Below are 27947 nucleotides of genomic sequence, written 5' to 3' on the forward strand. Positions count from 1 at the left end.
TTTGTATTGTTGGAAATTTATTTTATTTATTTATTTTGTGTATGGAATCTGATCAAACCAAGCCACAATGTTCTTATTGACGATGTTCAAGGCACAAAGACCTCCAGGAAGTTGAGTCATTTGGCAGTCCTCAACAATATGTATCATGGTTTGTGGCTGCCCATATTGACATAATGGACTGTCTATAAATGCCACCAAAATTCTGCTGCAGCACAAATTCCATGTCCAGTACAAAACCAATTCAGAAGGCTTCATTGCCTTTGCGGTAAATCAAACCCAGGTTGACGTTGAGTGGGGTATTAGACAAGATAATTATTTGTTGGAAATAACTACATAAGGTGCAGAGCACCAGAGAGTGTGGCTCATTGGCTAAGGTAAGCACTACACCTGGTAGCAAACACACAATGGGAAAGAATCAGAAAATGAAGGTGATTAGAAACTTATCTATACAACTTCTCTCTGTATAAAAGAGAAGCTGACTAGTCTATTTTCATAATCCAAGACAAACAGTATGTAATCAGTAAACAAGCAGGGTCAATGGTGAAAGACAAATGAAACATCTGACATCTCAATTGTAATAATCTGAGGCATTGATTGAGTTGGTAATCCCTATAGTCTCTGTTGCTCTCTCTGGCTCTGCATTGTCAGGGCTTCCTCAGCCAGCAGTTGACCTCAGGACCAACTTCATATTAGCTGGAGAGTGAGTGTGTGTATTCTCAAAGTGCCAAGGCCAGGGGTGGTTTCTGGTGTCAATCTGATTGGGATGAGCTGGGCTGGAAGAGTCTGAATTTTTTTGGAACTTATGAATGGTTCCAGACATTGAAGTTATTGTCTTCTAGCAGCACAGCTTAGAACCTTCACCAGCTACTCAGAGCCCTCCTTTCACAAAGCCCATTTTACATATGGGAATAGCACCTAATCTTACCCTGGGGAACCACAGCTGAGGGGAATATTTACAAATAAATAAACCAGCACAAAGGAGTGCAGGAAGGCCAAGAATTGTAAGCCAGTAGAAAACCAAAGAGTGATTGGAAGAATCATTGATGACTCGAGTTCTCAGGGGCTTCAGAGCCCGGTGCCACTGGGTCAGGATGGTGTTTCTGGCTCCTACCCATTTTCCTGGTCCAGCCAGGCGATACTGGCAAGGGGTGCATGGGCCAAAGAAAACTTCCAGGGCCAGCTTGGGATCCTTCAGGAACAGCAGCAGCACTTTGGGTTTTACACCAACACATGATGCAATTTCATCCATGTAGCCAATGTAACTCGTCTTGATTTTGCTCTCCTTGTTGGAAAGACCCCTTCATTAGGAAATAAAACAAAAAGGTTATTGTATTTCTGTGTAAACCCAAAATGCATGACTGAAACTCCTTCCCATTTCCCTGATTCATACTAAGCTCTGTGCAGAGCAAATGGTCAGATATACAAACCATTAAAGACATAGCTATAAATAACACTGAAAACATAATGCCATCATATACATCAATGTTATGCCCTTCATCTTTGTCATAAACATTCAGCTAAGGGTAGCATAAAATCCCTCCTTTACCTGTAAGGGGTTAAGAAGCTCAAATAACCTGGTCAGCATCTGAACAAAAGGACCAATAAGGGAAGAAGATCCTTTCAAATCTGTGGGGGGAGGTTTTTGTTTGTGCTCTCTTTGTTGTTCTCTCCTGGCCAGAGAGGGACCAGGGCAGGAAAAAAACCTCTCCTAAACCCCTACCTGAAATGAGCATCTAAGATTACAAAAATTGTAAGTAAGCAAGGAATGGCGTTAGAGTATCTTTTGTTTTAGCTTGTGAATTTTCCTTATGCTAAGAGGGAGGTTTATTCCTGTTTTTTTTTTAACTTTAAAGTTTTGCCTAGAGGGGAATCCTCTGTGTTTTAAATCTTATTACCCTGTAAAATTACCTTCCACCCTGATTTTACAGAGGTGCTTCTTTTACTTTTTTCTTTATAATAAAGTTCTGCTTTTAAGAACCCGATTGGTTTTTAGTGTCCTAAAAACCCAAGGGTCTGGTCTGTGCTCACCTTGTTTACCTATTTGGTTGGTATATTATTCTCAAGCCTCCCCAGGAAAGGGGGGTAAAGGGGCTTGGGGAGATATTTTGGGGAAACAGGAACTCCAAGTGGTCCTTTTCCTGAATCTTTGTCTAACTCACTTGGTGGTGGCAGCAATACCATCCAAGGACAAGGAAGAATTTGTGCCTTGGGAAAGTTTTTAACCTAAGCTGGTAGAAATAAGCTTAGGGGGACTTTCATGTGGGTCCCCACATCTGTACCCCAGAGTTCATAGTGGGAGGGAACCCTGACAATCTTGGTTCAGTTTTGGCCACCCTGTCTGAAAAAGGGAGCAGCAGAAATAAAAAAGATCCAGAGAAGGGCTATAAAAGTTAAGAGGGTTCCCCTCTGAGGAGAGTTAAAAAGATAAGGGACCATATCCTCCCACGTCTGTCTGCCTGCTTTAATCTGCTCAGGTCATTTGTCACCAGTTCATTAAGAACTAGACTGAGATCATCTACTCATCTCACAAGAGTTCACCATCAGCCATTAGTTAGGTGATTTTTTTGTCTCGATCACTAACTTGATCTTAATTTGAACCAGCGCCCATGTAATGAGATCATGAGTAGGTGTGATAGTCACTGGGATTTGGAACACATCCTCACTCTTTCTGCATTAGGCCTTGTTGTCATGATATAAAAAAAAGAGGTGTGTTAGCTCACTGGAGTTAGTGAAGTGCTTGTCTTCATTGCAAAGTTCACTTGAGTTATTACTCGAGTGTTGCTCCTCACTTGAGTCCCATTTGTGCAGAAAGTGCGGTGATGCTTTTAACTTGAGTTGGTTAGTCCCTATAGTCTAAAACTCACCTTGGTACGACTTGCCATCTGCTAACACAACTACTCTGTGGTGTGGATGCAGGCTAGCTTCCCTCGAATGCCGATAGTCCAGTGCCTTCCCACAATTCCCCCGTGTGTTCAGACAGGACAGACAAGTTCTTCCACAATTCACAGAGCAGCTCAGCTTACTGCAGCACAAAGAATCATGGGATATGTTCCCAGAACTCATTGTGCCATGTATGGGTGTAGCTTCTGTCAGTCTAGGGCTGCAGCAGCACAGGGAGCAGCACAGTGTGGAGACTGAGGCTGCCTTCCTACTGGCTTGTGTTGGAGGGACCAGTCATGGACATGCCGGACTGGCCCCTGTGTGACTTCGGAAATGGAGCACCTGTGCGGGGCAGGGGAGGGGAGGTGGGGGAGAGGGGAAGGGATGTATTCTCTTTGGCTGCATGCAGGAGAAGCCATTTTCTGACTCTCCTGGTCAGAAGCCTGAAGCTGACTCAGAGGCCCCGCACTGTTCCAGGAAGCCTGAACACCCAGAAGCTGTGGCAACTCTAAGAGCTGGAAGACCACAGAGCCCACAGGCCCATCCTGCACTGGAGGCCGGAAATCAGCCATGGCTTGATTCGCTTGAGACACCAACCAGCCAACTGTGAAATTGCTCAGAGTGATGCCAGCCTGCTCCTTGATCTCCAACCACGCTGTGCGAACCACAGAGACTTTGGGAATGGCTATTGTTGTAACACAAGTCAGGGATCCATTTTAGGGCCATTCCGAAGTGTGTCTCCTGTTCTTCTCTCCTTCCTTAATTCCTCCTTTTCCTGTTCCAGTTGTCATTCTTATCTGGGCATAGTTACTACACTAGTTAGCTTATTCCTAGAGGTCCTAGCAGTGTGGCCACCTGTACCCTCAGCCAATAGGTGGAGACACCATTCATCAGGAACCAGATCCCATTGGTCCCAAAGGGGTGTGTGTCAAAGAATTCCAAAAGAGGGAGGAACTGAGCTCTCCACTGCCTTTGGAGATCAGGGGTGCCCCAGAAGGGGGGTTACAATGCCTGAGCACAGAGCCAATGTGGAGACAGCAGCTGGTGGGTTCAGTGTGGCCGCTCTCACTCAAGCCAGGCTAACTTGGAAAGAGTAACTCCAATGCAGATAACTCTGCCGTGAAGACACACTCTAACTTGAGGGGAAATGCTAGTGAGGACAAGGCAGGTTTTAGTTTTCACCTGTGGCAGCAGGTCGAATTAAAGTCTAGGTTTTAAGTATAGCTCGACCTGCTAACTCATGTGAAAACTACAAACTTCCTCATAAGAACATAAAGGCTTTACTGGGTCAGACCAATGGTCCATCTAGAGCAGTATACTGTCTTCTGACAATGGCCATTGCCAGGTGCTTCAGAGGGAATGAACAGAACAGGCAATCATCGAGTGATCCATCCCCTGTCGTCCACTCTCAGCTTCTGGCAGTCAGAGATTAGGGACACCCAGAGCATGTCTAATAGCCACCGATGGACCTACCATTCAGGAACTTATCTAATTATTTTTTGAATCCTGTTATAGTTTTGGCCTTCACAACATCCTCTGGCAACAAGTTCCACAGGTTGACTGTGCATTGTGTGAAGAAATACTTCCTTTTGTTTATTTTAAACCTATTAATTTCATTGGATGACCATGGTTCTTGTGTTATGAGAAGGAATAATAACACTGGTCTACAATTTTTGAGAAGTCGTCTGCTTCAGAGATAAAATGTGCTATTTATTATGTATTTTGATGTGCTGAATTCAAATATGACAATTAAAACAACTGATTGGCTACTGTTTCTAAGATATTTAAGTTTTTACATTTTATGTCTATGTATATTGTGTAGATAGTAGAGTTTTAATCATAAATTGTAAACCTAGGTCTTTTCATGTGTTTATGGTTGCTTTACATGATAATATTTCACCTGTCCTGTTTATGTAACACTTTAAAAATCAGCAAAAGGGTTATATAAATAAAATTTATTATGAAACAAAAGGCAAAAAATGATTACGTACATAGTTTAGTCCTATTCAGTGTCTACTCAGCGCTTCTTGGCTTGTCTCTTGTATTCATTAAATGGAGCATCTCTTGTCACTGACCAGCAATAGTCTGCAAGCATTGATGGGCTCCATTTGCCCTGATAGCGTTTCTCCATTGTTGCAATGTCCTGGTGAAATCGCTCGCCGTGCTCGTTGCTCACTGCTCCGCAGTTCGGTGGAAAAAAATCTAGATGAGAGTGCAAAAAATGTATCTTTAGTGACATGTTGCAACCAAGGCTTTTGTATGTCTTGAGGAGGTTTTCCACCAACAACCTGTAGTTGTCTGCCTTGTTGTTTCCGAGAAAATTTATTGCCACTAACTGGAAGGCTTTCCATGCCGTCTTTTCCTTGCCACGCAGCGCATGGTCAAATGCATCATCTCGAAGAAGTTCACGAATCTGAGGACCAACAAAGACAGCTTCCTTTATCTTAGCTTCACTTAACCTTGGAAATTTTCCACGGAGGTACTTGAAAGCTGCTTGTGTTTTGTCAATGGCCTTGACAAAGTTCTTCATCGGACCCAGCTTGATGTGTAATGGTGGTAACAAAATCTTCCTTGATTCAACAAGTGGTGGATGCTGAATACTTTTCCTCCCAGGCTCCAATGACTGTCGGAGTGGCCAATCTTTCTTGATGTAGTGGGAATCTCTTGCACGACTATCCCATTCGCAGAGAAAACAGCAGTACTTTGTGTATCCAGTCTGCAGACCAAGCAAGAGAGCAACAACCTTCAAATCGCCACAAAGCTGCCACTGATGTTGGTCATAGTTTATGCACCTCAAAAGTTGTTTCATGTTGTCATAGGTTTCCTTCATATGGACTGCATGACCAACTGGAATTGATGGCAAAACATTGCCATTATGCAGTAAAACAGCTTTAAGACTCGTCTTCGATGAATCAATGAACAGTCTCCACTCATCTGGATCGCGAACGATGCTGAGGGCTGCCATCAGACCATCGATGTTGTTGCAGGCTACAAGATCACCTTCCATGAAGAAGAATGGGACAAGATCCTTTTGACGGTCACGGAACATGGAAACCCTAACATCACCTGCCAGGAGATTCCACTGCTGTAGTCTGGAGCCCAACAGCTCTGCCTTACTCTTGGGTAGTTCCAAATCCCTGACAAGGTCATTCAGTTCACCTTGTGTTATGAGGTGTGGTTCAGAGGAGGAGGATGGGAGAAAATGTGGGTCCTGTGACATTGATGGTTCAGGACCAGAAGTTTCATCCTCTTCCTCTTCCTCGTCTGACTCAAGTGAGAATGATTCTGGTGCATCAGGAACCGGCAGTCCTTCTCCGTGGGGTACTGGGCGTATAGCTGATGGAATGTTTGGATAATGCACAGTCCACTTTTTCTTCTTTGACACACCTTTCCCAACTGGAGGCACCATGCAGAAGTAACAATTGCCGGTATGATCTGTTGGCTCTCTCTCCAAATCATTGGCACTGCAAAAGGCATAGATTTCCTTTTCCTGTTCAACCACTGGCGAAGATTTGTTGCACAAGTGTTGCAGCATATGTGTGGGGCCCACCTCTTGTCCTGATCTCCAATTTTGCAGCCAAAATAAAGGTGATAGGCTTTCTTAACCATAGTGGTTATACTGCGCTTTTGTGATGCAAAAGTCACTTCACCACAAACATAGCAGAAGTTATCTGCACTGTTCACACAAGTATGAGGCATCTCTGCTCACTTTGGCTAAACAGAAATGTGTCCCTTTGCAAAATCAAACACTGACAAATAAGAGAGCACGACACTGTATGATTTCTAGAGCTGATACAGGGCAATTTGTTCAGCAGAGTGATGTAAGCTTCGTTATGATTGCATCATCCATGACTTCTAGGAATAACATGATGCAATTCATATCATTTTTGACGCAATACCAGCTTCAGATTGCATCATTCATTGTTTTGCCTAAAAAGCAAGTACTGTCCAAACCGAGTCATAGGTTTATTCATAGATCCAGTCAAAGATGTATTTAAGTCATTTCTGGTTTAAATTGAGATCCCTTCCCTTTATAACTCACTTATCCTCCGCCATTCCCAAGTCAAGGGTCGTATATATTGACCCAATAGCATATCTTGAAAACTAGAGGCAATCAACAATTTTAAGCCTCATTTTCGTTCTCAGTGACCCAGAATTAGTAAAGTTTGACTACATTTATTTCAGAAGCATTTTGGCTGTAGAGCAGTGTAACACTTCCTTATCACTTTCTCCACATCAGTCATGATTTTATAGACCTCTATCATATTCCCCCTTAGTCATCTCTTTTCCAAGTTGAAAAGTCCCAGTCTTATTAATCTCTCCTCAGATGGAAACTGATCATTTTTGTTGCCCTTCTCTGTACCTTTTTCAATTCTAATATTGTTTTTATCTTCACTAGGGTTTTGCCTTGAGTTAGCTCTTGCTTGAGTTAAGAACACACCCTTTTTTTTTGTAGTGAAGACAAAGCCTCAGTCCTTGTGAAGGGGAGACAATTGTTGAGATGATGGGTTTTGAAGGTCATAGATAAAAGTCTACAATGCCCAAGCAAATGGACCTTTAAAGATCATTCTCAGGGTCCTGGATAGTTCCATATTTTATGGTTCTCTCTAAGCCATGGGTGGCGCATGACTCCCGGATTTGGGGAGGCTGGGCCTGAGTGCCAGAAGCTCCCTAGAACTGGGTGGGCTACCGGTGCCCAGACCGTGGCTCCACCTCCTGCTCCGCCCTGAGGCTCAGCCCCACTCAGCATCCTCCTGCCGAGGTCCCACCCGCACTCCACCCCCACTCTGCCCTAGGCCCCGCTCCTGCTCGGCCCCCCTTCTCCAAGCCCCTCCCTCCGCCACTCGTGTCTTTCTGCCCCCTCCTTCAAGCCCCCCCTTCCCCCACTGCTTGTGCCTCTATCCTCCCACTCTCCTGAGGGTCTCTTTTCCCCGTGCCTCTCTGCCTCTCGGGGGCAAAGAGGCATGAACGGTGGGTGGAGGGGCTATGGGGGTAAGGGAGAAGAGGCACAAGAGGCAGGCGGGAGGGAAGAGGTGGAGGAGGGATGGGAAGAGGAGCAATGTGGACAGGGCCATGGGGTAAGAGTGGGATGTGGGAGTAGGACCTCAGGTGGAGTGTGGGTGGGGCCGTGGCCCGGGTGCTCTTTCGGTCGCAGCGCTCCAAAGGCAGAAGGCTAGCGTCATGCCTCCAGAGGGAGGCGCACCACATCCTGTTTGGGGAGGCTTAGCTTCCCCTGGCCTATTATACCTGCTGCCCATGCTTTAAGCCCATGAGAAGATTTTTGTTGTCATGTCTACCCTGCCACGTTCTCCCTGAGCTGGATTCAGGGGGAGAAGGAAGCAGTGAGAATTGCAACATAGCCAGAAAAGCACAAGGACCAGAATGGGCATCCTGGAGCTCCAGCATGGTCATGAAAGGAAATTCCCTTGGAACATAAATGGGGTCAGCTGATGGGATCCCCCCCAGAACTAAGGTGTGGTTACTAGAGGGACACTTTGTATGCAGTGTTATAATTGCCAGAGGATCCCCCTGCAATCCTGGCAGGCATCGTTTTAACAGGCACTAGTGTAGAATGCTGCACACACTGTTCTACCAGCAGCCTCATCAGACAGGCCTGCAATCAGAACTCTTTCAGTTTTATAATCAGTGGTTGACTCTCACTCCTGTTTCTCCTGAACTAGGAAGAAGGGGAATCCAGGCACAGGAAACAGCTGCCATTTCTTTTTAGCCACAAGATGGTGCCACTGCTCTAGAGGAAAACCATTAACTTCAGGGTTAGAGCCAGATCAAATAAATCCCCAAATGTGCAAAGCTCACCTGGTTTTGTTCTGTTGCAACTCGAGACTTGGTCCAAGTTTGTCAAAAAGTTTGTGATCCCTTTGAGCTCACTCGGATCTGGTTCCCAGTAGAAATGGATCTATTTTGAGTGCTGTTGTGTCAAACTGGTGCCATTTCTGGGTGGTTTTGAATCTGTGTGAAACTCAGTTTCATTCAGTTTCAAAAAACTTGGAAGAGGCCATGAATGAAACAAAAGAAATGTTTCAAAAGAAGTCTTGCGAGTCCAACCCCCCTCTATTCAGGAGCGTTGGTTAATGGCATTCTAGGGTCTTGTTAGCCATAGAAATGCATATGTCTCCTTGCAGTCGGAGGCGTCAGAGCAGGATGTGTGGAGCTGGTACCAGTAGCAGTCAAGCTGCGACAGCATGGGCTTCAGCGCAGTCTGTACAAGCCAACCTGGCACCCTGGATACCTACTTGGGAGGCTAACCTGTGCTGCTGCAGCAGATTACAGCTAACATGGTATGTCTACATGTCCTGTAATCACACCTCGGACTGCAGTGGAGACATAGCCTCTGTTAGAAGAGTTTCCCCTGACTCTCTTCATCACCTGTTTGGTTCCACAGAAGGAGAATTAAAAGCCAAAACCCAAACAGATAGGGGAAAAAATGCAGTAAAAAAGTCTTTCTATTAATCTAGCTAGTGAGTCAGTGGAAGGATGGTCCAGTGGTTAGAGTGTTAGTCTAGCACTTGAGAGACCGAGTCCCTACTCCTCTACAGACTTTCCATGTGACTTTGGGCAAGTCACTTGGTTTCTAGGGCCCAGATCCTTAAAGGTATTTAGGCTCTTCACTTCCTGAAAGGTCTAGCTGAGGTGCCTCAGTTTCCCCATCAGTAAAATAGGGATAACAGCATTGCCTTGCCTCACAGCATTGTGGTGAGGATAAATACAGCAACATACTGTGTGGCACTCAGAGTCTCTGGTGACACGGATAGATAGAGGGGCTACCTTCCCCTGTTCAGCAGCGATATTATTGACTGGAGCACCATGCCCTGAATATGGAATAGAATAAGTAGCATTTCGTACTGTTTAATTAGATGCTGCTGCTTCTTGGCAACTTCAGCCATCAGCCTGCTGGCAGGAGGGAGCTGATTCAACCCTGGGAACATAAGAAAAATGAGAGAACATACTAGTGCTTTGCACAGATGATTCCGAAGTCCTCAAACCAGTCAGTCCACTATGAGCTCCTTCACTGATTATATCAGAGGCTGGACATATTTAGCAAGAGCTGATCTAAGTATTAAAGGCCAAATCCTCAGTTTGTGCAAATCAATACCACTCCACTGAAACAAGCAGAGCTAGGTGAGTTTACACAGCTGAGGCTCCAAGTCATATGTCGCAGAGAAGCTAGTGTGTTAATTCTTTGGGGAATTACGCTCTGTCTAGGGTCACATTGGTTGTGTGACTCACATTCTACTAATGGCAACACGGGTGGTGGGAGGGGCTAGCTGAGATTGTATACAGGTGGCCAGATCACTTGGCCGTGGTTACACTGCTATTTTTAGCACACCAGCTAGATCAAAGCTAGCGTGTGTATGTCTGCCTACCTTTAAAGACCCTTGTGGCCCAACGAGCCTGGAGTTCTGTTCCTGCCATGATGGAGCCTGTTAGCTCTATAAGGCCTAGGACAGCCAGCGTCGGCTTCTCCAGAGGCGGTGGGAAGATGTATTTGTAAAGGGCGTAGTTGCTTCTGCAGATGTTGCGAACAGACTCTTCAAGGAAGGGAAAAGAGAAACTGTATCCGGTAGCAAAGACCACCATGTCGATGTTCTCCTCTACGGTCCCATCTTCAAAGACAGCTGAGCTTTCCATAAACTCCTCCACATTTGGTTTTACCACAACAGCACCGCAGAGGATGCAGCTTGGCAGCTCATCATTCACAATTAAGCTTAGGTTTGGACTGGCACATAGAAGGAAGGGAGAGAGAGAGATTGAGTGCAGTGTTTGCTCTGACATGGGGTGTGATAAAGAACCAAAGCAGAGTTGGAATTCTGGCTATACTACAATGAATTGTGAGGTGTGGAAGAGCTAATGGGGGAAGACCAGACATGGAGCACGTGAGGTGCTCAGGGGTGAGGTGTGTAGATGGGGAAATGTGGAGGGAGCTTGCCCTGTTCTGTTGATAAGCAGAAGCAGTCAGAATCCAGAGCTGTCTGTCCAGTACCAGCTGGGACTACCATTTGTTGGCTAGATTCTCTCTTGCCCCAAGGTGTACTTCATGTAGAAGAAGACGGAGAACGGTTGGGGCTGGTATAGCTTCCTGATCCTCAAGGCGCTGTGGCATAAGTTAGAGCAGCCTAATTTTGGTCTAATTTATGACAGCTGGGTCTGATCCCTAGGCACCACACTGCAACTGGGCCAGGAGGAACAGAGCTGTGCTCCACCCAATGCCAGGGGTGAAAGTAACTTAAAGGACTTACCGGTACTCCAGAGTCCTTAGGAGGGGGCGTGGCCTCTACCAGAAGAGGTGGGGCCTTTAAATCCCCAGGCACTTTAAATCAGGATTTAAAGGGCCCAGGGCTGGGGCAGCAGCAGCTGGGAGCCCCGGGCCCTTTAAATCACCCTCGGAGCTACCAGCTGCAGAGGCGGCTGGGAGCCCCAGGGGTGATTTAAAGGGCCCAGGGCTCCAGCTGCTGCTACCACAGCGGAGCCTCGGGCACTTTAAATAACCATCGGAGGGGGCCCCGGCTTCTGGCGGAGGTTTAAAGGGCCCAGGGCTCCGCTGCAGTAGTGACAGCCGGAGCCCTGAGCCCTTTAAATCGCCACCTGAGCAACGCTGACGGAGCCCCAGGGTAGCAGCGGCAGCCTGTGGCTTGGGCGGCGATTTAAAGGGCCCTGAGCTCTGGCTGCCGCTACCAGCCTGGGCCCTTTAAATCATCCCCAGAGCCCTGCTGCCGGAGCCCTGGGATGGCAGCGGCGGTGCTCCGGCGTCAAGTTAAAGGGCCCGGGGCCGGGGCGGTAGCGGTGGCTGAGCCCCTGGCTCTTTAAATCACCGCCTGAGCCCCACCGCCGCCGCTACCCCATGGCTCCAGCAGGCTCCAGGGATGATTTAAAGGGCCTGGGATGGTAGAGGCTACTGGAGCCCCGGACCCTTTAAATTGTCCCCGGAGCCCTGCTGCCGGAACCCTGGGGAGGTGGCAGCAGGTCTCTGGCGGCTATTTTAAGGGCTGGGGCAGTAGCGGCTGCTGCAACCCCGGATCCTTTAAATAGCTGCCAGAGCTCTGCCACTGCTACCCCAGGGCTCTGGGGACGATTTAAAGGGCCCGGGGCGGTAGCTGCAGCAGGCGCCCCGGGCCCTTGAAATTGCCACCCGAGCCACCGGCTGCCGCTGCTACCCTGGGGTGCTACCCTGCTTCCCCAGGGCTCCAGCAGCAGGGCTCTGGTGGCAATTTAAAGTGCTTGGGGCTCCAGCCGCTGCTGGGAGCCCCAGGCTCTTTAAATTGCCGCCAGGGGAAGCCGATCCGCCCCGGTACAGCACACCGGCTCTTGCCGGTACACCGCACCGGGGCGTACAGGCTTACTTTCACCTATGCCCAACCCCCAGCCCACCCTGAGTTGTGGGTAGGATGGTCAGTGGAGAAGCTGGCTGTGCTGGCCTCATACCCACTGAGAGTCAGCTGGCCAGGTGTAGTCAGGTTCCAACTTCTTCATGCTGCTCAGGCTGTGCAAAGGAGAATCTAGCCTTACAATGGTGTTTTTCTTGTCAATAGTAATGTTTCTTTGAGTGGAAAGCTGAGCTCATGTCATGTAGGAACTCATGTCATGGAGACAACCAAGCAGCGATCAGAACGTAGTGATCCTAAGTTCCTGTCACTGACCTAGGCTGAATTTGAACCAGTCACCTAGATGCTAAAGGGTCTTTGTCAGCCTCCTGAGTAGGGCTGGGCAAATCACTCATTTTTCAGTTTGGAGGTAGAACAGAAAAATTGGGGAAAAAAATTGTTTCAGGTTGAGCTGAAACAAATTTTTTTCCCCCCTCAACAAAACAAACCTCATCCCAAAACAGCCCCAAAACATAGCTTTGGATTGAACAAAACGTTTTGTTCAACCTGAAACAATTGTTTTCATTTTGTTTTTAATTTGGGAGGGTTTAAATGTTTTTTAATGTTCTTTTAAAATTAAATCTACATAAATTCCAAAAGAAAACCACTTTCCAAAAAGTGGAAACATTTCAATTTGAACATGCCAAAACAAAACCACTTTGATTTTTTTAAAAAAATATTTTTTTTCATTTTTTGTCCTAAACTTTTGTCAAATTTGACCCAAATTAATGAATAGTTTCAGTTGACCCAAATGTGCATTTTTGCAGTGGAAAAAACTGTTTGCATAAAAAAATTCATCTAGCTCTATTCCTGAGCTATCTAGTCTCCTGCCTTCTGTAGGGTAATGTTCTAGGTCCTTAAATTATAGATCCAGTCTGTTACACTGTTCTCCAGAAGGGGCAGCTGTCAATCTTACTGGTAAGGATCGATTCACAGAAAAGTATGACATGGAAACAAACATGAAAAATTGCCACCATTGACAGATAGATGTTAATCCCTAACCTAGAACTGCCTATGAGCAAGGCAACATAGGGCTTTGCTAATCTGTAACTATTCCCCAAATTAAACAGGAGATTTACACAGAAAACAAAGAAAGCACCTTTTCTGAGGAATCAAGCCATAATTTGCATGGTCAAACCATGTATTGAACTTCTTCAGTCTTAGCCGTCTCATGAGGGCTGATGGGAGGAAGTTTTCAAGACAGTTGTGAAAGCGAGTGGTGAGCATCATGTCAAGAGGGAAGCCATGGTCTGAAATACGACTAATCACCCACGTGCCACTTCTGGTGCTGAGAAACACCTGGAAAATAATTGAGGCCTGAGAAATTTATTGCCTGGGAATCTGGGTTCCTTTTTTTGTTCTCACTGTCAAATCATATCTTGCATGTTTGCTAGGAGGCCTTCAGTGTGGAAGGGTAGAGAGCTAACCAGAATATCCCAAGATAAGGAGGTTGGGGCAAGAAACCAGGATCCAGATGAACAAGTCAGTCCACAGTGTCTCTCTCTGACTCCTAGTGGCTGCAAAACCACCAATTTATCTGCTGAACTGACTTGCAAAACAGTCCAGGAAATTGAAATGTATCTTTTTATAGCTCTTGATCTGAACCTCTGTGCACTTGGCAATGCCTAATCTCGGTATGTCCTCGGCTACTAGTTTGTTCATGCCATTCTAATATCGTCTGGCATCCTTCCTGAGGCACTTCCCATGGGAAGTAATTAGGGTTTTTGAAGACCTCAGGATACTAGCTATGTTTCCTGACTTGGGGGATGGGTGGGAGAATAGTCCCAGGTCCTGCTCATGAGTGCAGGACTATCAGTGAAACCTTTTCAACATCCCGCTTTCCATTTCTTTCAAAGAAGACTCCTTGGCAGCCTATACAAAGGATTCTGGGGCAAATCTAGGACCTGAAGGTGCCAGGCTGCATGTTGCTGATCTGGAAACAGCAAAGCTACTTTGGAGATGGAACTGGGTAGGTGGAGACCAGTGTGAGATGGGACAAAAACGGATGATGGAATTAAAGGAAGAAAACTGGCAGGGAGGGGATGGTTGGTGGTCACCAGGTGCTTTCTGTCCAGGAACCTCTAATCTACTTAGAATTCTTTGCCAATTGCATACGTTCTGCTTTCAAAAGGGTGGCATGTGTACTTGGGGCAATTCACTATACAAGTAGTAACAGCAGATATTGTAGTTATAGTGTTGAGAGAGAAACCACGATCAGCATGGCTGGTGCTCCCCAGGATTTGATCTGCCTTTGCTTGTGGTCTGTTGGACTATTATTATAGCCACCCCAAGGTGACGCTGTGTGTGCATGAGAAACTCAGACTCCAAATCTCTATACCATCCCAGAGCTGTACCTGAGCAGCCACCCGACTGATCTCCACGGCGATATCTCCTCCAGAATTCCCAACACCGAGCACAAGGACTCTCTTCCCTTGGAACCTGGCAGAGTCTTTGTATTCCCAGCTGTGGAGGTACTGGCCTCTAAAGCGATTTTCTATACCTGTGAAAAAAAGCAGGGAGCATCTCCTTCCATTAGATAAATGTGCTTGTTCCATTGAGACAGTTCTGTCTGGACAGCATTCTTTTTTACCCTTAATCCCTGTTGAATTACTTTAGTCTTCCTACTTCGTGTCCAACCATTTTTCCTTAAGTGTCAGATTCAAGTGCACTTCAGATCAATAGGAGTCTTGACTTCACTGGGTGATGTGTGGAGCCCTGAGTACTCTGAGAGGATCCAATATCCTATCCTCTGGGCCCATTGGTTTTTATGCCTATGCCAAGACAATGCCACCTTTTAAAATCTGGAGTTGCTAATACGTTGACATCAATGTTTCATTTTCCTCATGCTCCTCTAGTGTGGAGTAGGTTCAACTCAGGCCTGGGGGTTTGCAGAGATCATGGAATATATACAAATAATAACAATGAATTGTCTTAGCTTACATATTAGTAGCAGAGGGGTAGCCGTGTTAGTCTGTATCCACAAAAACGAGGAGTCCGGTGGCACCTTAAAGACTAACAGATTTATTTGGGCATAGGCTTTCGTGGGTAAAAAACCCCACTTCTTCAGATGGAAGTGGGTGTTTTTACCCATGAAAGCCTATGCCCAAATAAATTTGTTAGTCTTTAAGGTGCCACCGGACTCCTCATTGTTTTTCTTATATATTAGTGCTTTCCATCATCATCCTTCAGAATATTTTGCAAATTCTGTGCTAGGTCCTCAGCTGACATAAATCATCATAGCTCCATTGACTTCAATAGCTACACCAATTTACACCAGCTGAGGATTTGGCCCTCTAGATTTTCATCTCGTCATGAGAGAAGGTGCGGCCAATTGCCTGTTCTTTTAGGGGGCTATGAAATCTTCCCCCCCATGGATTCTAAGGGAGAAGCTTCCCAAAGTGAGGCATGGCAGAAAACTCACGAAAAATGTGTCAGACTGATTTTCTCCTTAGTTGCAAAGCTATATGCTTTCTCCCTGTAGATCTGGGAAGTTGTGTATTAGCTCTACTCTGCTATGTCATACTGGTGACCCCTCAGGCAGTCAGTTTCAGTTTGTGCTTTACCTGCATCACATTAAACCACCCTCACAGCTGGGGCTAATTAATAACCTCGTTGGCAGCCTCATTAGCGAGGCAAGGGCTGAAAGGACATTAGGAATAAAATACCCTCTTACTACAGAGACCATCTCTTCTAGGCAGATCAGAAGGACACAGGCAGGGCACTGTAGAGAAGCACACAGGGAGACGTATTCCAGTCCATATGTGAATTCACCTTATTCACTAATGCTGGAATTCATCCCGCCACAGACGGCTTCGCCAGGGCTGAATTTCACCCCACATGCCGTGTGGCTTTCTGTAATACGTTCAGCCGTAAATGCAGGACTTACCAGGGAAAGAATCCAGTGGTAAATGGGGCTCTGCATAATGGCCACTGCAAACCATAACAGCGTCAAAAACGGCCGACTCAACCGTCCCATCAGTCTCAGTGAAAACATCCCACTGGCCAGTGGTGGAGAAATCTGGGCGTTTCCTTACACTGTGAACTGTGGTCTTACAGGAAACCACATGAAAATCAAAACATCATTATGGATTGTTCTTTTCAGTAAATCGGTTCCGTGTGTGAACGGTTAGACCCAGATCCCCGAAGATACTTCGGTTCCTAAATCCCACTGGGAGTTATGAACTCCACTGGGAGTTAGGCATCTACAGAGCTTTGAGGATCTGGGCCCAGTGCTTGGGTAAGCCTGGAGATACAGACATTTCTTTCTTCTGTAAGGGCTGGTCCACACTGGGGTGGGGGATCGATCTAGGAAACGCAACTTCAGCTACGAGAATAGCGTAGCTGAAGTCGACATTTCCTAGATTGAACTAGGTTTACTTACTGCGGGTCCACGCGGTGCAGGCAAGCTCCCCTGTCAACAGCGCTTCCTCCTCTCTGCGAGCAGGAGTTCCGCAGTCAACGGGGAATGCTTCTGGGATCGATTTATCGCGTCCAGATGAGACGCAATAAATCGATCCCAGAAGATCGATCTCTACCCACCGAATCGGGCGGGTAGTGTGGACCTACCCTAAGTATGCAAGACCCCTGCTCCAGCCCCTTTGCACCAAGACAGTAATGCTAAGTAGCTGAAAAGGGTAGCTGAGTGGTGTGACCTGTTACCAGCCACCATATATTAGGGCAGCCTTGAGTCTCCTTTCACTAGCAGTGGGGGTCAGACTGCCAGCCTGGCTAACTCCAGGATTGGGAGAGCACAAAGGTGACATTAAATGTTAAGCCATCTTTGTCCCCACACCAATTTGGGTCCTGTACCAAACGTACCTTGGCCAGACCTGAAGGCCTGGCGTGTCAACTGCAGCGCTGCACACACACAAACCTTTGACTCCCTTCTTACCTTGAAGCGTATGTATCTGAGAAGGCTGAAGCACTCGGCGTACATTCTGAAATACTCCAGGAGTCTGGAGTGGTTCATGTAGTTGGGGAAATCCTCTGGGAAGGGGAAATCGCTGAAACACATCATCTCCTTGGAGGTGTTGGTTATCACCGATCTGTAGACACTGATCCTCCCAGCTTCCTGTGTCAAATGCAAAATATGGAACCATGTTTTCAAAAAATGACTGACCGAGAGGGATTTACTTGACTTGGTTTATCAGAGCAGAGTTAAACAGCCCACTGGTACACAGAACAGACATATGGGTTCTACGCCACCATCGCAGGACTTGTCTACACTGGGAAGTTATTCCAGAATAAGGTAAATTTAAAGGGCTATAGCTGTTCTGGAATAACTCTCTATGTGGACACTCTTATTTTGGAAGAAGAGTGCCTTTCCTGGTTTAGCTTAATCCACTTCCAAAGTGGATTCAGATAACACAGGAAAAAAAACAACCCAACAACAAAAACAAACCAGACATGCTTATTCCAGAGTAAGTGTGTCCACATGGGGAGCTATTCCAGAATGTATTTTTTCTGCAGTAGCTACTCTTGTCAATTTCCCCATGTAGACAAGCCCTCAATCTCCTCATATTCCTGTCTCTATAATGGTGTTATTGAGGGACTGGATACACCTGATTTCCAGACTCTGGCACATGGCTTCAATGTAAGTACTGACTTTACTGGGGAAGAATAGATACGTGTATGCCAGAGACTATGGCTCGTGTCGTTCCATCTCCTTATCCCTGTGCAGTCAGAAAGGAAAGCCCAAGTCTAGTCTGAAAATGTGCCTAGGGCCATGGCTACAGTCTCTTCCTTGGCTGCGAATATAAACTATGGTAATATTCATAGCAACACAAAGCCTGGTCCAAAATAAACACCTTGTTAAAAGTCACTGGATAAGGAAATCCTACTCACTGTGAACCTCCAGAGGCCCCCGATGTCATCACTTTGCTCAAAGCAGGTGGGCTCCAGCCCCTCATCCAGACAGCACTTGATGGAGGCCAGTCCACTGGCCCCAGCTCCAATGATTGCCACCCTCTGGACCATGCTTTCCTGGATCAGGAGAGAGTCAAGTTGGTGTCACAGTTGCTCTCTGGAACTCCTTCAATGCCTCGCACTGTAAGAGCTTAAGCTGGAGTATGGCAGGGAAATAAATGATGAAGTAGTTGGAATTTCTGCAGCCCAGTAAAGGACAAAGGTTAATACGTATGTTAAAATTTGTATCGCTGGGCTGCTGCAATAACAGGGATTTTTCAGGGCAGGAAGTAGGGCCGGCCTTAGGGAAAATGGGACCCTGGGTGAACTTGTATTTTGGTGTTCCTGGCCCCCATGGGCATGGTGCTCCGCCCCATTGCCCCATGCCCTTGTGGGCTCCTCACCCCCCCGGACCCTCACAGGCTCCCCACGCCCCAAGCCCCCACTGCCTCCCTTAGTGCTTTATTTGTATTGAAAGAGTTGCCGGGACTCAGCCCCAGCAAGCCCCCTGCACAAATTAAGAACTGGCTGGGCGGCTGAAGAGTGGTGGCTGCTGGCTGGGCGCCTAGCTCTGAAGGCAGTGACACTGTCAGCAGCAGCGGAGAAATAAGGGTGGCATGGTATATGGTGTACTGCCACCCTTACTTTGTGCTGCACTGTTCCTTCTGTACCCCTAACCCCTTCCCCCCCCCCCCCCCCGCCATGCCCCTAACCCCTGCACCCATGTGGGGAAACCGACCTGGATGCACAGAGTGGCTGGCATTGCTGCTTGCTCCCCCCTCAAATGCTGCTCCTCTGTGTCCCCTTAAGGGGCTGTGAGCGAGGAGCAGCATCAGGGCTCTCTGAATACAGGCTACTTTCCCCATCGGGGCTGCGTAAGGGGAGGGTAGCAGCTCCCGATGCTCGCTTCACAGCACATTCCAGGTGGGCAAGTGACCTGGATGCATGGAGTGCTTGATGTTGCTCTTCACTCTCCCCATCTTCACAGACCCCTAGGGAGGGGCATGGAGCAATCTGTGGAGTGGGGAGAGCAGTATCTGTGTCACCACTTGTCCCCCCTCCCCATTCCGCGGGGTGGAAGCAGGGAGAAATCTGGGCACCCCCCACATGCGTCGCCTTCGCGAGTTTGTGGCGCTCCCCTGCCAGCCAGCAGTGTGTGCCTCTGTACTGCTGCATGGTATCCCCCTGACCACGGCGCCGTGGGCCCAGGTGGCCCACCCCTAAGGCCAGCCCTGGCAGGGAGAATGTCTTTAGGATTAAGGGCAATGCCCATCTGTGACCAACAACTGTGGTTATCTTAACATCCCTGCTTTTCAGCAGCACCAGGCACTGGTGTCTTTTAAACCCTCGCCAAAATGTTCAAGTCTGGTTTGCCTGAAGTCAGCCTCTTGAATCCGTTAAGTGGGCTCAGCAGCAAACTAAGATTTATGGATGAAATCCTGGTCCCACTGCAGTCAAAAGCAAAACTCCCATTGATTTCAATGGGGCCAGAATTTCGCCCCATATGGCCAATTGCTAAAATTATGTTTGAGGACTTGTGCGAAAGGCAAAGGGGTGGAAGCTCTTTTGTGGAGGAAACCCTTCCCAGGCTCTTTCAGACCCAGCCCCACCATCTCGGGGGATGAAGTAACCATTGGGGTGAGACATGGCCATTAAGATCCAGTGACAGTTTGTAACTGTTCTGCAATAGTTTATGAATGTTGTAGGTTGACCTGGTTATTTGGAGGGTCACTATAGGACAATAGTGGGCTAGTCTAATAGGGGCCTGTTAGAAAAGACAAGCAGAAAGAGCAAGAATGGCTCAGGATAAGCCACCCCTCAGCAAACAATTAAGGGCTTTCAGAATCAATGCCCAAACTATTAGCTTTGAAGATTCTGCCTCCTGGCAACCTATAGAACTGGTTGGGACCATGAAAGGAAAGGGGTCACGAGTACAGAAGACCAAAGGAACTTTCTCTCCAGAGGTGGAGCAGTAGTTGTTTGGGAGAATCCGGCTGAGAGCCAGTTACCCACTGAGGGGAGCCTGAGGAAGTGAAGCCTGCCTAGTGTAACCATGGGAATGGTCCCGCTATTGTGGGGAACTTTCCTGGTTTCTGCACTACCCCGGTGAAATGGGCTAGCGAAAGGATCTGAGTCCTCGCTCCCACTCCCTTCACCCAGAGGCCTGCTGACGTCGAGGGCTCCCCTTCCCCTCTCCTGTGTGGCAGAGTCCTTGTAACCCTGACAAGGCTGGGTCCAGAATTCCTGTGGGGCTCGACCCCCAATCGTGTCGTGGTCAATCAGGACAGGGGCTAGGGTGTCCCCATGCCGGGGTGCTCTCTCCTCACTGGCTGCTTTTCTGACACATTGAGCACTGCTCTAAGTTTAACCAAATACAATTAATTAAAGAGCAACTGGAAGAATGGAAACGGTTAAAGGAAGAAGCCCCACCCCCCCACCCCCATGGGCATGGAGAACACCATGAACAGCAGTGTCCGAGATATAAGGAAAGTTCACAGCCTGTTCCTCACACCTCCCAGGCCTCCCTACCAGGCCCTGGCAGTGCTGTGGTGATACCGCAGGTCAGACACTGCTCTGGTGGTGGATACACGCCCTCAGGCTCTAATGAGATCCTTCTCTCCAGCGTTAGCCCCTTCCTTCCAGGGTCATGTCCCCCCTACAACTCCGGCCTCAAGGCCTCTTGTCTGGCGACATCTCCCTCTGCTGGGCCCTCACTGCCCAGGGTCCTCCCTTGCCCTCCTCAGCTGCTCATCTCTCTCTGCTCTGGTGTTACTTGTGGCCCAGACAGCGGCCGCTCTCCGGCTCTGGCCCCGTGGCTCCCACTGCAGCTCAACCCTGGCTCACCCTCGGTGTGGCTGGTCTGCGCTGCCCCAGCTCCTGGCTCCGGGCTGCTCCAGCTCCCTCTCTAGCTTATTTCTGCCTCCAGCCCAGCTCTGCCCGCCCCCAGCTCAGTGCTGCTGCTGCTGTCTCCAGCCAAGCTCCAGCTGCTGCTATCTCCTTGGCTCTGCTCTGCTCTGGCAGCCCCAGCTCACAAGGAGGGGACCAGGCTATTGACTCACTCTTTGGCTTGCCCCACCCTGTCTAGGGTTACCATATTTAAAAAATACAAAAAGAGGACACTCCACGGGGCCCTGGCCCCGCCCCTTTCCCAACCCCGGCCCCGCCCCAACTCCGCCCATTCCCCAAAGTCCCCGCCCTAACTCCCTCCCAGCCACGCGAAAAGGGCTGCCCAAGCGCTATCGGCTTCACAGTTTGCCGGGCAGCCTCCAGACCCTGCGCCTCCGGCCGGCGCTTCCCTAGCACAGCTGGAGCCCGGGAGGGGAAACACCCAGCCGGGGGCGCAGGGTCTGGAGGCTGCCTGGCAAACCCGTGAAGCCAGTAGCGCTCGGGCTTTGGGCAGCCCCTATGCCTCCGGACCCTGCGCCCCCGGCCGGGCACTTTCCCTCCCGGGCTCCAGCTGCTCTGCTCCTCTCCTGACTCTTCGGCTCTGTTTAAGAGCCAAGGTGCCTGAGCCAGCGCTACCGGCTTCGGGCAGCCCCCTTGCCTCCAGACCCTGCGCCGCCGGAGCAGAGCAGCTGGAGCCCGGGAAGGGAAGTGCCCGGCTGGCGGCACGGGGGCTGCCCGAAGTCGTTAGCGCTGGCTCGGGCAGCTCGGCTCTTAAACAGAGCCGAAGTCTGAGAGGGGAGGAGCAGAGCAGCCGCGGGAGGGGACGTACCCGTCCGGTATTTTTCCCGGACATGTTCAGCTTTTTGGCAATTCCCCCCCGGACGGGGGTTTGATTGCTGAAAAGCCGGACATGTCCGGGAAAAACCGGACGTATGGTAACCCTACGTGACTGGTGCCCGGGGCCGGGGGAGCAGCTCCAGCCCCAGGGGGACGCAAATCCGGACAGGGCCGGGTCCCCGCAACGCGCTGGCATCCACAACCCCCCCGGGGGCGCCCCCAGCCCTGCGATGGCTGCCGAGCGGTGCCCAGAGACGCCCCCCACCCAAAGGACAGGGGCCCGCGCCCCCCTCCCCCGACGGCTTGCTGCCTCACAGGGGCAGGTTGGTCACGTCGCAGGGGCTGCTGGGAGTTGTAGTTCTCGGCCACTCCCCTCTCCTGGCTCTTCCTGGAGCGTGAGGCCCGGCCGGACTACAGCCCCCAGCATGCCCTGGGCAGGAGCCGAGTGTCGCACCGAGATGATGTCACAGCGGGCAACCCACACACACAGATTCGGAGAGCCTAGCCTCCCTATTTCCCCGGATGGGGATTTCGGGACCAAAAAGCCGGACATGTCCGGGGAAATCCGGACGTATGGTAACCCTAACCCTGTCAAGCTGGCTGATTTGGAGAACAAGCCTCTTCCCCAGTGGCCCTGGGGACTATCAGTCTCAGGATTCTGAGTCCTCTTTGGCTCTTCTCCTTTCTTCTAGTGGGGGAGAGGGCCGGACAAAGTCTCACTAACTCACTAAGTTCCAGTAGGGGAGTGGCAGCCCAACATTAGGTTACCATGGGGTTATCATATTGCAGTCCTGGAAAAAGAGGACACTCCAAGGGGCCCCGCCCCCGCCCCAACTCCGCCCCTTCCCCGCCCCCGGCCCTGCCCCAACTCCACCTCTTCCCAGCCCCAACTCCGCCCCCTCCTCTGGACGTTCTGCCCCGCTGCTCCTTCCCCTCCCCTGCTTCCCGCGAATCAAATGTTCGCGGGAAGCCTGAAACAGGCAGGCAGGCAGGCAGCAGGTAAGTTGGGGCGGCGGGGGGGGGGGGGGGGGGGGGGGGGGGGGGCACGAGGAGGCGTGGCCCAGTCTGGCCCCCTGGCCAAGCGGCTCCCTCTGGCGGCCGGCCAAGAGGCTCTGGCCCCGGCGTCTCCGGCCCGGCTCGGCTTGGGCCCTGGGGGGCCGGCCCCGGTTCCGGCCAAGCGGCACCGGCCCCGGCCCTGGCTGAGCAACCCCGGCCCAGGCCCTAGTGACTCCAGCTCGGCTCGGGCCCCAGGGCACCGGCCCCAGCCCCGGCTGGGTGGCTCCGGCCTGGCCCCGGCCCTGGCCGAGCGGCGCCGGGTGGCGAGCAAGCACCCTCAGCCCCAGTCCCAGCGGCTCCGGCCCGGCTCGGCTCAGGCCCCCGTTCCGGCTGAGCGGAGCCGGCCGGCGGCTGCATCTGAGCTCGCAGCCGCCTCCTCCTGGGCTCCGGCTGCTGCTGCGCTGGGGAGAGCAGTGGGAGCCGGGAAAGTTGGAGCCCACGGAGGAGGCGGTCCCCTTACCATGCCTCCCTATTTTCCCGGACATGTTCCGCTTTTTGGAAATTCCTCCCAGACGGGAATTTGAGGACCAAAAAGCCAGACATGTCCGGGAAAAGCCAGACATATGGTAACCCTAGTTACCATCCACCACGTGGGTAGGATCGACTGCCAAGATGGATGTGTGTAGGCTGTTTTCAATCCTTTTTCTTTCGGGGCTTTATTCCTGCTCCAAAACAGACAATGCTTTGGGTGAAGCCGACACTCTGACTGTACGCACCATGGTCACAGATTCCCAAAGGGAAGGACCCCAGGTGCTGAACCTAGTCGGTCCTGTTGGGTAAACGTGGTTGTCACAAAGGGTGCTGTAGCCCAGCGCCCAGTCTCAAGAGTGGGTGAAACGGCTGATTCCACCCCAGGAGTGGTGAATGCAGGAAGCCTGGTGCCTGAGGGGACGCACTCGGAGAGACCAGAAAGGTGAAAGAGCGGCAGCCAGCCCTGTAACTGGGATATCATCTAGCTCTCAAACTATCACCGTGGATTAGGCTGTAATCTCCTGGAATGCCATTTGCCTGCCTTGACAGTAGAAGGTCGTTAGCTAACCAGGACACCTATATTAGGCAATAGGATAATGGATTCCGACTGGAATAGCAGGGCATCTTTTCCACTTAAAACAAGACACACTCACACAGCAGGAAGCCAGCAAGGACAGACTGTCAGCGGTTACCAAGTGGGGCACAAAAGGATCTTTGGTTACAAGAGAATGAAAGGGTTCCTGTAACTGCCCCTGACAGTAGGCCATCCTGGGGGGCCTTGGGGCCAGGCAACCCTGAGCAGTGTTGAGTGTTTAAATTTGTTTGTTTGTTCTCTGTTTGTTCTCATGCTTGTAACCCTTTACATAAAACTTGTTTTTAAGAACTGGCTTGTCTTGGACAATTTACAGTTTTCTGTCTGAGAAGAGAGGACTCCTCAGGGACCCTCATGCAAAGGCCTGCAAGTTAACAACATAAGCATCTGTCCTCGTTTCAGTCCAGAAGAACGGGGAACATAGTAGGAGTGAGATGCAAAAGACAAAAGTAGCAGAGAGGAAGAACAGCTCAGTGGTTAGGTTGCTAGCCTAGGACTTAGGAGACCTGGGTTCAAGTTTCTGTTCTAATATAGACTTCCTGTGTGACCTTGGGTACCTCCCTTAGTCACTCTGTGTGTCAGTTCCCCCTCTGTACAGTGGGGAGAACAGAACACAATACCTCACAGGGTATTGTGAGGATGAATACATCAAAGATTGCAAGGTGCTCAGATTCTACACTGATGGGGCACTGTATAAATACCGCTTTCCATCAGGCACCTGGAAGATCAAGGTGAAACAGGCTGAAAAGGTCACATGTGACTACATAGAAGTGTCCTGATTGCCAATGGGATCTGTGGACCTCAGCGTTCCTGAAAATGTGGGGTTCTGATTATTTCTTTTTCATCCTGTGGATTCACATTTGATCCTTCTCATTTGCCTTTGTTGAGACAGTTTCATTAATAATTTGTACTCACAGAGTCAGGGACAGGGCTAACTCCAGGCACCAGCTTGTCAAGCAGGTGCTTGGGGCGGCCGCTCCGGAGAGGGGCGGCATGTCCAGGTATTCAGCAGCAATTCAGCGGACGGTCCCTCACTCTGCCTGGGAGCGAAGGACCTCCTGCCGAATTGCCGCCGCAGATCGCGATCGCGATCTCGGCTTTTTTTCTTTTTTGGCTGCTTGGGGCGGCCAAAACCTGGAGCCGGCCCTGGTCAGGGAAAGGGAATTCCTTCGCCCTTTCAAGTTTTTCACTTGATAACCAGAGAGAAACTGGAATTTACGGTGAAGGTGCCAAGAGAGAATTGTCTCAGATGGCATTCTGGGGTTTACTAGTGACCGAGTTTAACAAGTTTAATCAGCCGTGTGTGTAAACAACTAAATCATGAAGACATCAAGAGAAGACAACTGTGGCTTGGGAAAGGGTTAATTGGAAAAGGCAGGGTTCAGAAGATGATAGAAATTGTGCTGCTGTGTTGAGATGGGAATAAACTTCACTCCTGCATCTGAATCTGCCTGGAGTTTGGATCTGAATCAGACCTTGGTGGGTAACTCCTCTCTATAACAGGCCAAACCAAACCCCTGACATTTGGGCAGACTGAATCCAGACATAGGGACTCGTCTTATCTCTGCCCTCATGGTATGGTCAGCAAATGGAGAGCTTCTGATAACATAATGCTTCTTACTGGAGCTTCATTGACTGCGTCTGCAGCAATTTGTGCAGGATGGAGTTATTTGAGTAGCTGAGCACTTTTCCTCCAGCAGGTGCAGTTCACTGCAGCTCTCATTAAACCCAGTTATTATTTTTTTGCTAGGACTACACCCCATAGCACAGTGTTTCTCACCTGGTGGGCCACCAGCAAGCCTTTGTGGGGTTCCCTGATGCTGTTCCTGCAGCATAATGCCTTGCCTTAGGCTAAGAGAGTTGAATGCTGGTGTACACAGGTACAAGGAAGTGGAGGAAAGTGCAAAGCACAGGAAGTGGAGGGCCTCTGGTTGCAACAGCCTGGCTTATTTATTAGCCTTGTAGTCCCAAAGCCTCTTCCCAGCATGTGGCTGGATTTTTTAATTTGTTCATTTAAAAAAAAATCCCATATCCAATAAACCATTATTTAAATAAAGTGTCCCAAAGCCTACTCATAGCCCCAAGGAGCTGTACTGATTGGCAGGGGATAGCCCCTCCTGTTTACCATAGCCACACTCTCTGCTCTATGGTACCAGGGACAGCACTGGAGCTGCTACCACCTGCACTACTGGAGGTTCCCCAATGCTGGAGGAATCAGCCCCTGACCCTTTAAGCCAGGTTTAAGGCTGCTTTGTGCTGCTGTGTGAGTATGGCTAAGGATGTGTCTTTAAAGTAAGGACTCACATAGTGCCATACTGACCCAGTGCTGGACTGCTCCATCCTAGAGACCTTTAAGTGAAGGCCAGGCAATAAAACTGTTAAGCCGCGGCAAAGGATGAGAGAATGTATCAATGATTTAAAGGTTAATTAATATGGCAAGAATATTGCCATTATTACAAAAAAGCCCCAAACATTAGAAACCCAGGAAATTCAGAGTTAAGATGAAATAAAACTGTACATTTCCATGTTCTCAGTTGTTTGGGTTTCTGTTAAGGCACCGAATAAAGCAATAAGCAAAAGACCCTGTGGGGGCAAAAACATTTAAAATGGGTAATTTTTGCTTATGTAGCAAATAAATATCTGTAATCCAGCACTTTCCAAATGCTCAGTAAAAGACAAAGTCTCATACCCTATTGTAAGCTTCCCAGGTGTCAAACCAATTGGTTAGTTCAATCAACAGTTGGAGGGAGATAAGAAGTAGAATGATTTATTTGATGCTTGCTAAGCAAATTTCCCAATCTGAGACATCATGAGAAAATTCAGGAGGAAATGTATTACTTTTCTATCCAGAAAGTTAGAAGGCAATTTAAAAAAAAATGGAGCACATAAAGGAAAACTACCTACAACTTTAATTGCTTCTTGTTTCATGGCCACTTTGAACAATTTTATTGAGTCCCATTTTCAAAATGAATCTAGGTACCTAGGAGCCTAAATCTGATTGAAAGTCAATGGAACTTGGGCTCCTAAGTGTCTGAGTCACTTTTGAAAATGGGACTTATTTTACTCCATATTTTGTATACAACTTTAGCTACACACATATGTATTATAAACTAGATCAGTAAATGTCATTTTAAGAACATAAGTGCCCTGCAGAAGTGCTCCATGAAGCTCGAAAGCTTATCCCTGCCACGTACAAAACTTGCTGCAATAAAAGATACTGCCTCACCCGTCTTGTCTCTCTTTTATGAACAGAAGCTGTAACAAAGAAGAAAAAGAAAAAAAAGCTACTTACATTTATCCAAAGTCATAGCAAAAAGTACGCTTCTGGATGTGTGCTTTCAGCACATGATGGAATTAACACAGAAATGCTGCTCTGTATGTGTGCAACAAGTAGTTTTCAAACAAAGGCATAACATTTCCCTATCATACCTTTCTTTCACACTTGCCAATCACAGTCCTCCCTGGGGTTCTGGACACACGCCAACTTTGCAGATTGATTGTTGAAAGCATAAAAAATGCAGTCGGGAATAAGGACACTAAGTAAAGAAACTCACCTTTCTGGTTCTATGTGGTGTCTTTTTTGTTTTGGATTCGACTGGGTTTTGGGCGAAGTTTGTCTGGTTACAGATTACATGAGAGAGTAAAGTCCAGACGGTTACAGCTCACTCTCATTCCTCAGCTTCGTTGACCTTTACACCCTCCCTCCCCCAGGGCCGGTGAAAGGAAGTTTTGCACTTCCACCTTGTGCCCCGCCCCAGCCCTGCGGCAGCTCCACGCCCTCCCTCCACCCTGAGGTGCGCCCCCCCCCCCCGGCCACCCCCCCCCCCCCCGGGCCCCCCCCGCAGCAGCTCCCCACCCCCTGGCCCGGGGATCCGTGCGGCAGCTCTGACCCAGAGGAACCCCTGGGCTGCCGGCGGCGCGCTGACCCAGGGGAACCCCTG

At 49.2% G+C, this 27947-nt stretch overlaps 1 protein-coding gene across 8 annotated transcripts; it reads right to left on the reverse strand.

Annotated features, from left to right (window-relative positions):
• On the reverse strand, window positions 1-27730 carry FMO4 (flavin containing dimethylaniline monoxygenase 4). Of its 8 annotated transcripts, none has more exons than XR_004646747.1 (10): window positions 27436-27553; window positions 18105-18242; window positions 17152-17331; window positions 16147-16309; window positions 14615-14760; window positions 13360-13577; window positions 10266-10618; window positions 9745-9817; window positions 8698-8775; window positions 1163-1298 (listed from the first exon to the last, which is right to left on the reverse strand). XR_004646747.1 is itself a non-coding variant. In XM_034778314.1 (9 exons), exons 2-9 carry the CDS (start codon window positions 18234-18236, stop codon window positions 869-871), a joined length of 1695 nt encoding a protein of 564 aa, XP_034634205.1. In that variant the 5' UTR covers window positions 18237-18242; window positions 27561-27730; the 3' UTR covers window positions 1-868. The 8 variants fall into 8 exon arrangements, 6 of the variants coding, with proteins under 6 accessions (XP_034634205.1, XP_034634204.1, XP_034634203.1 ...); XR_004646746.1 differs by having other exon boundaries at window positions 8698-8885; XM_034778314.1 differs by lacking the exons at window positions 8698-8775; window positions 27436-27553 and adding an exon at window positions 27561-27730 and having other exon boundaries at window positions 1-1298.
• Between the last annotated feature and the right edge of the window lie 217 nt (window positions 27731-27947).

This window comes from Trachemys scripta, chromosome 8 (genome assembly GCF_013100865.1).
Source record: "Trachemys scripta elegans isolate TJP31775 chromosome 8, CAS_Tse_1.0, whole genome shotgun sequence".
NCBI lineage: Eukaryota > Metazoa > Chordata > Testudines > Emydidae > Trachemys > Trachemys scripta.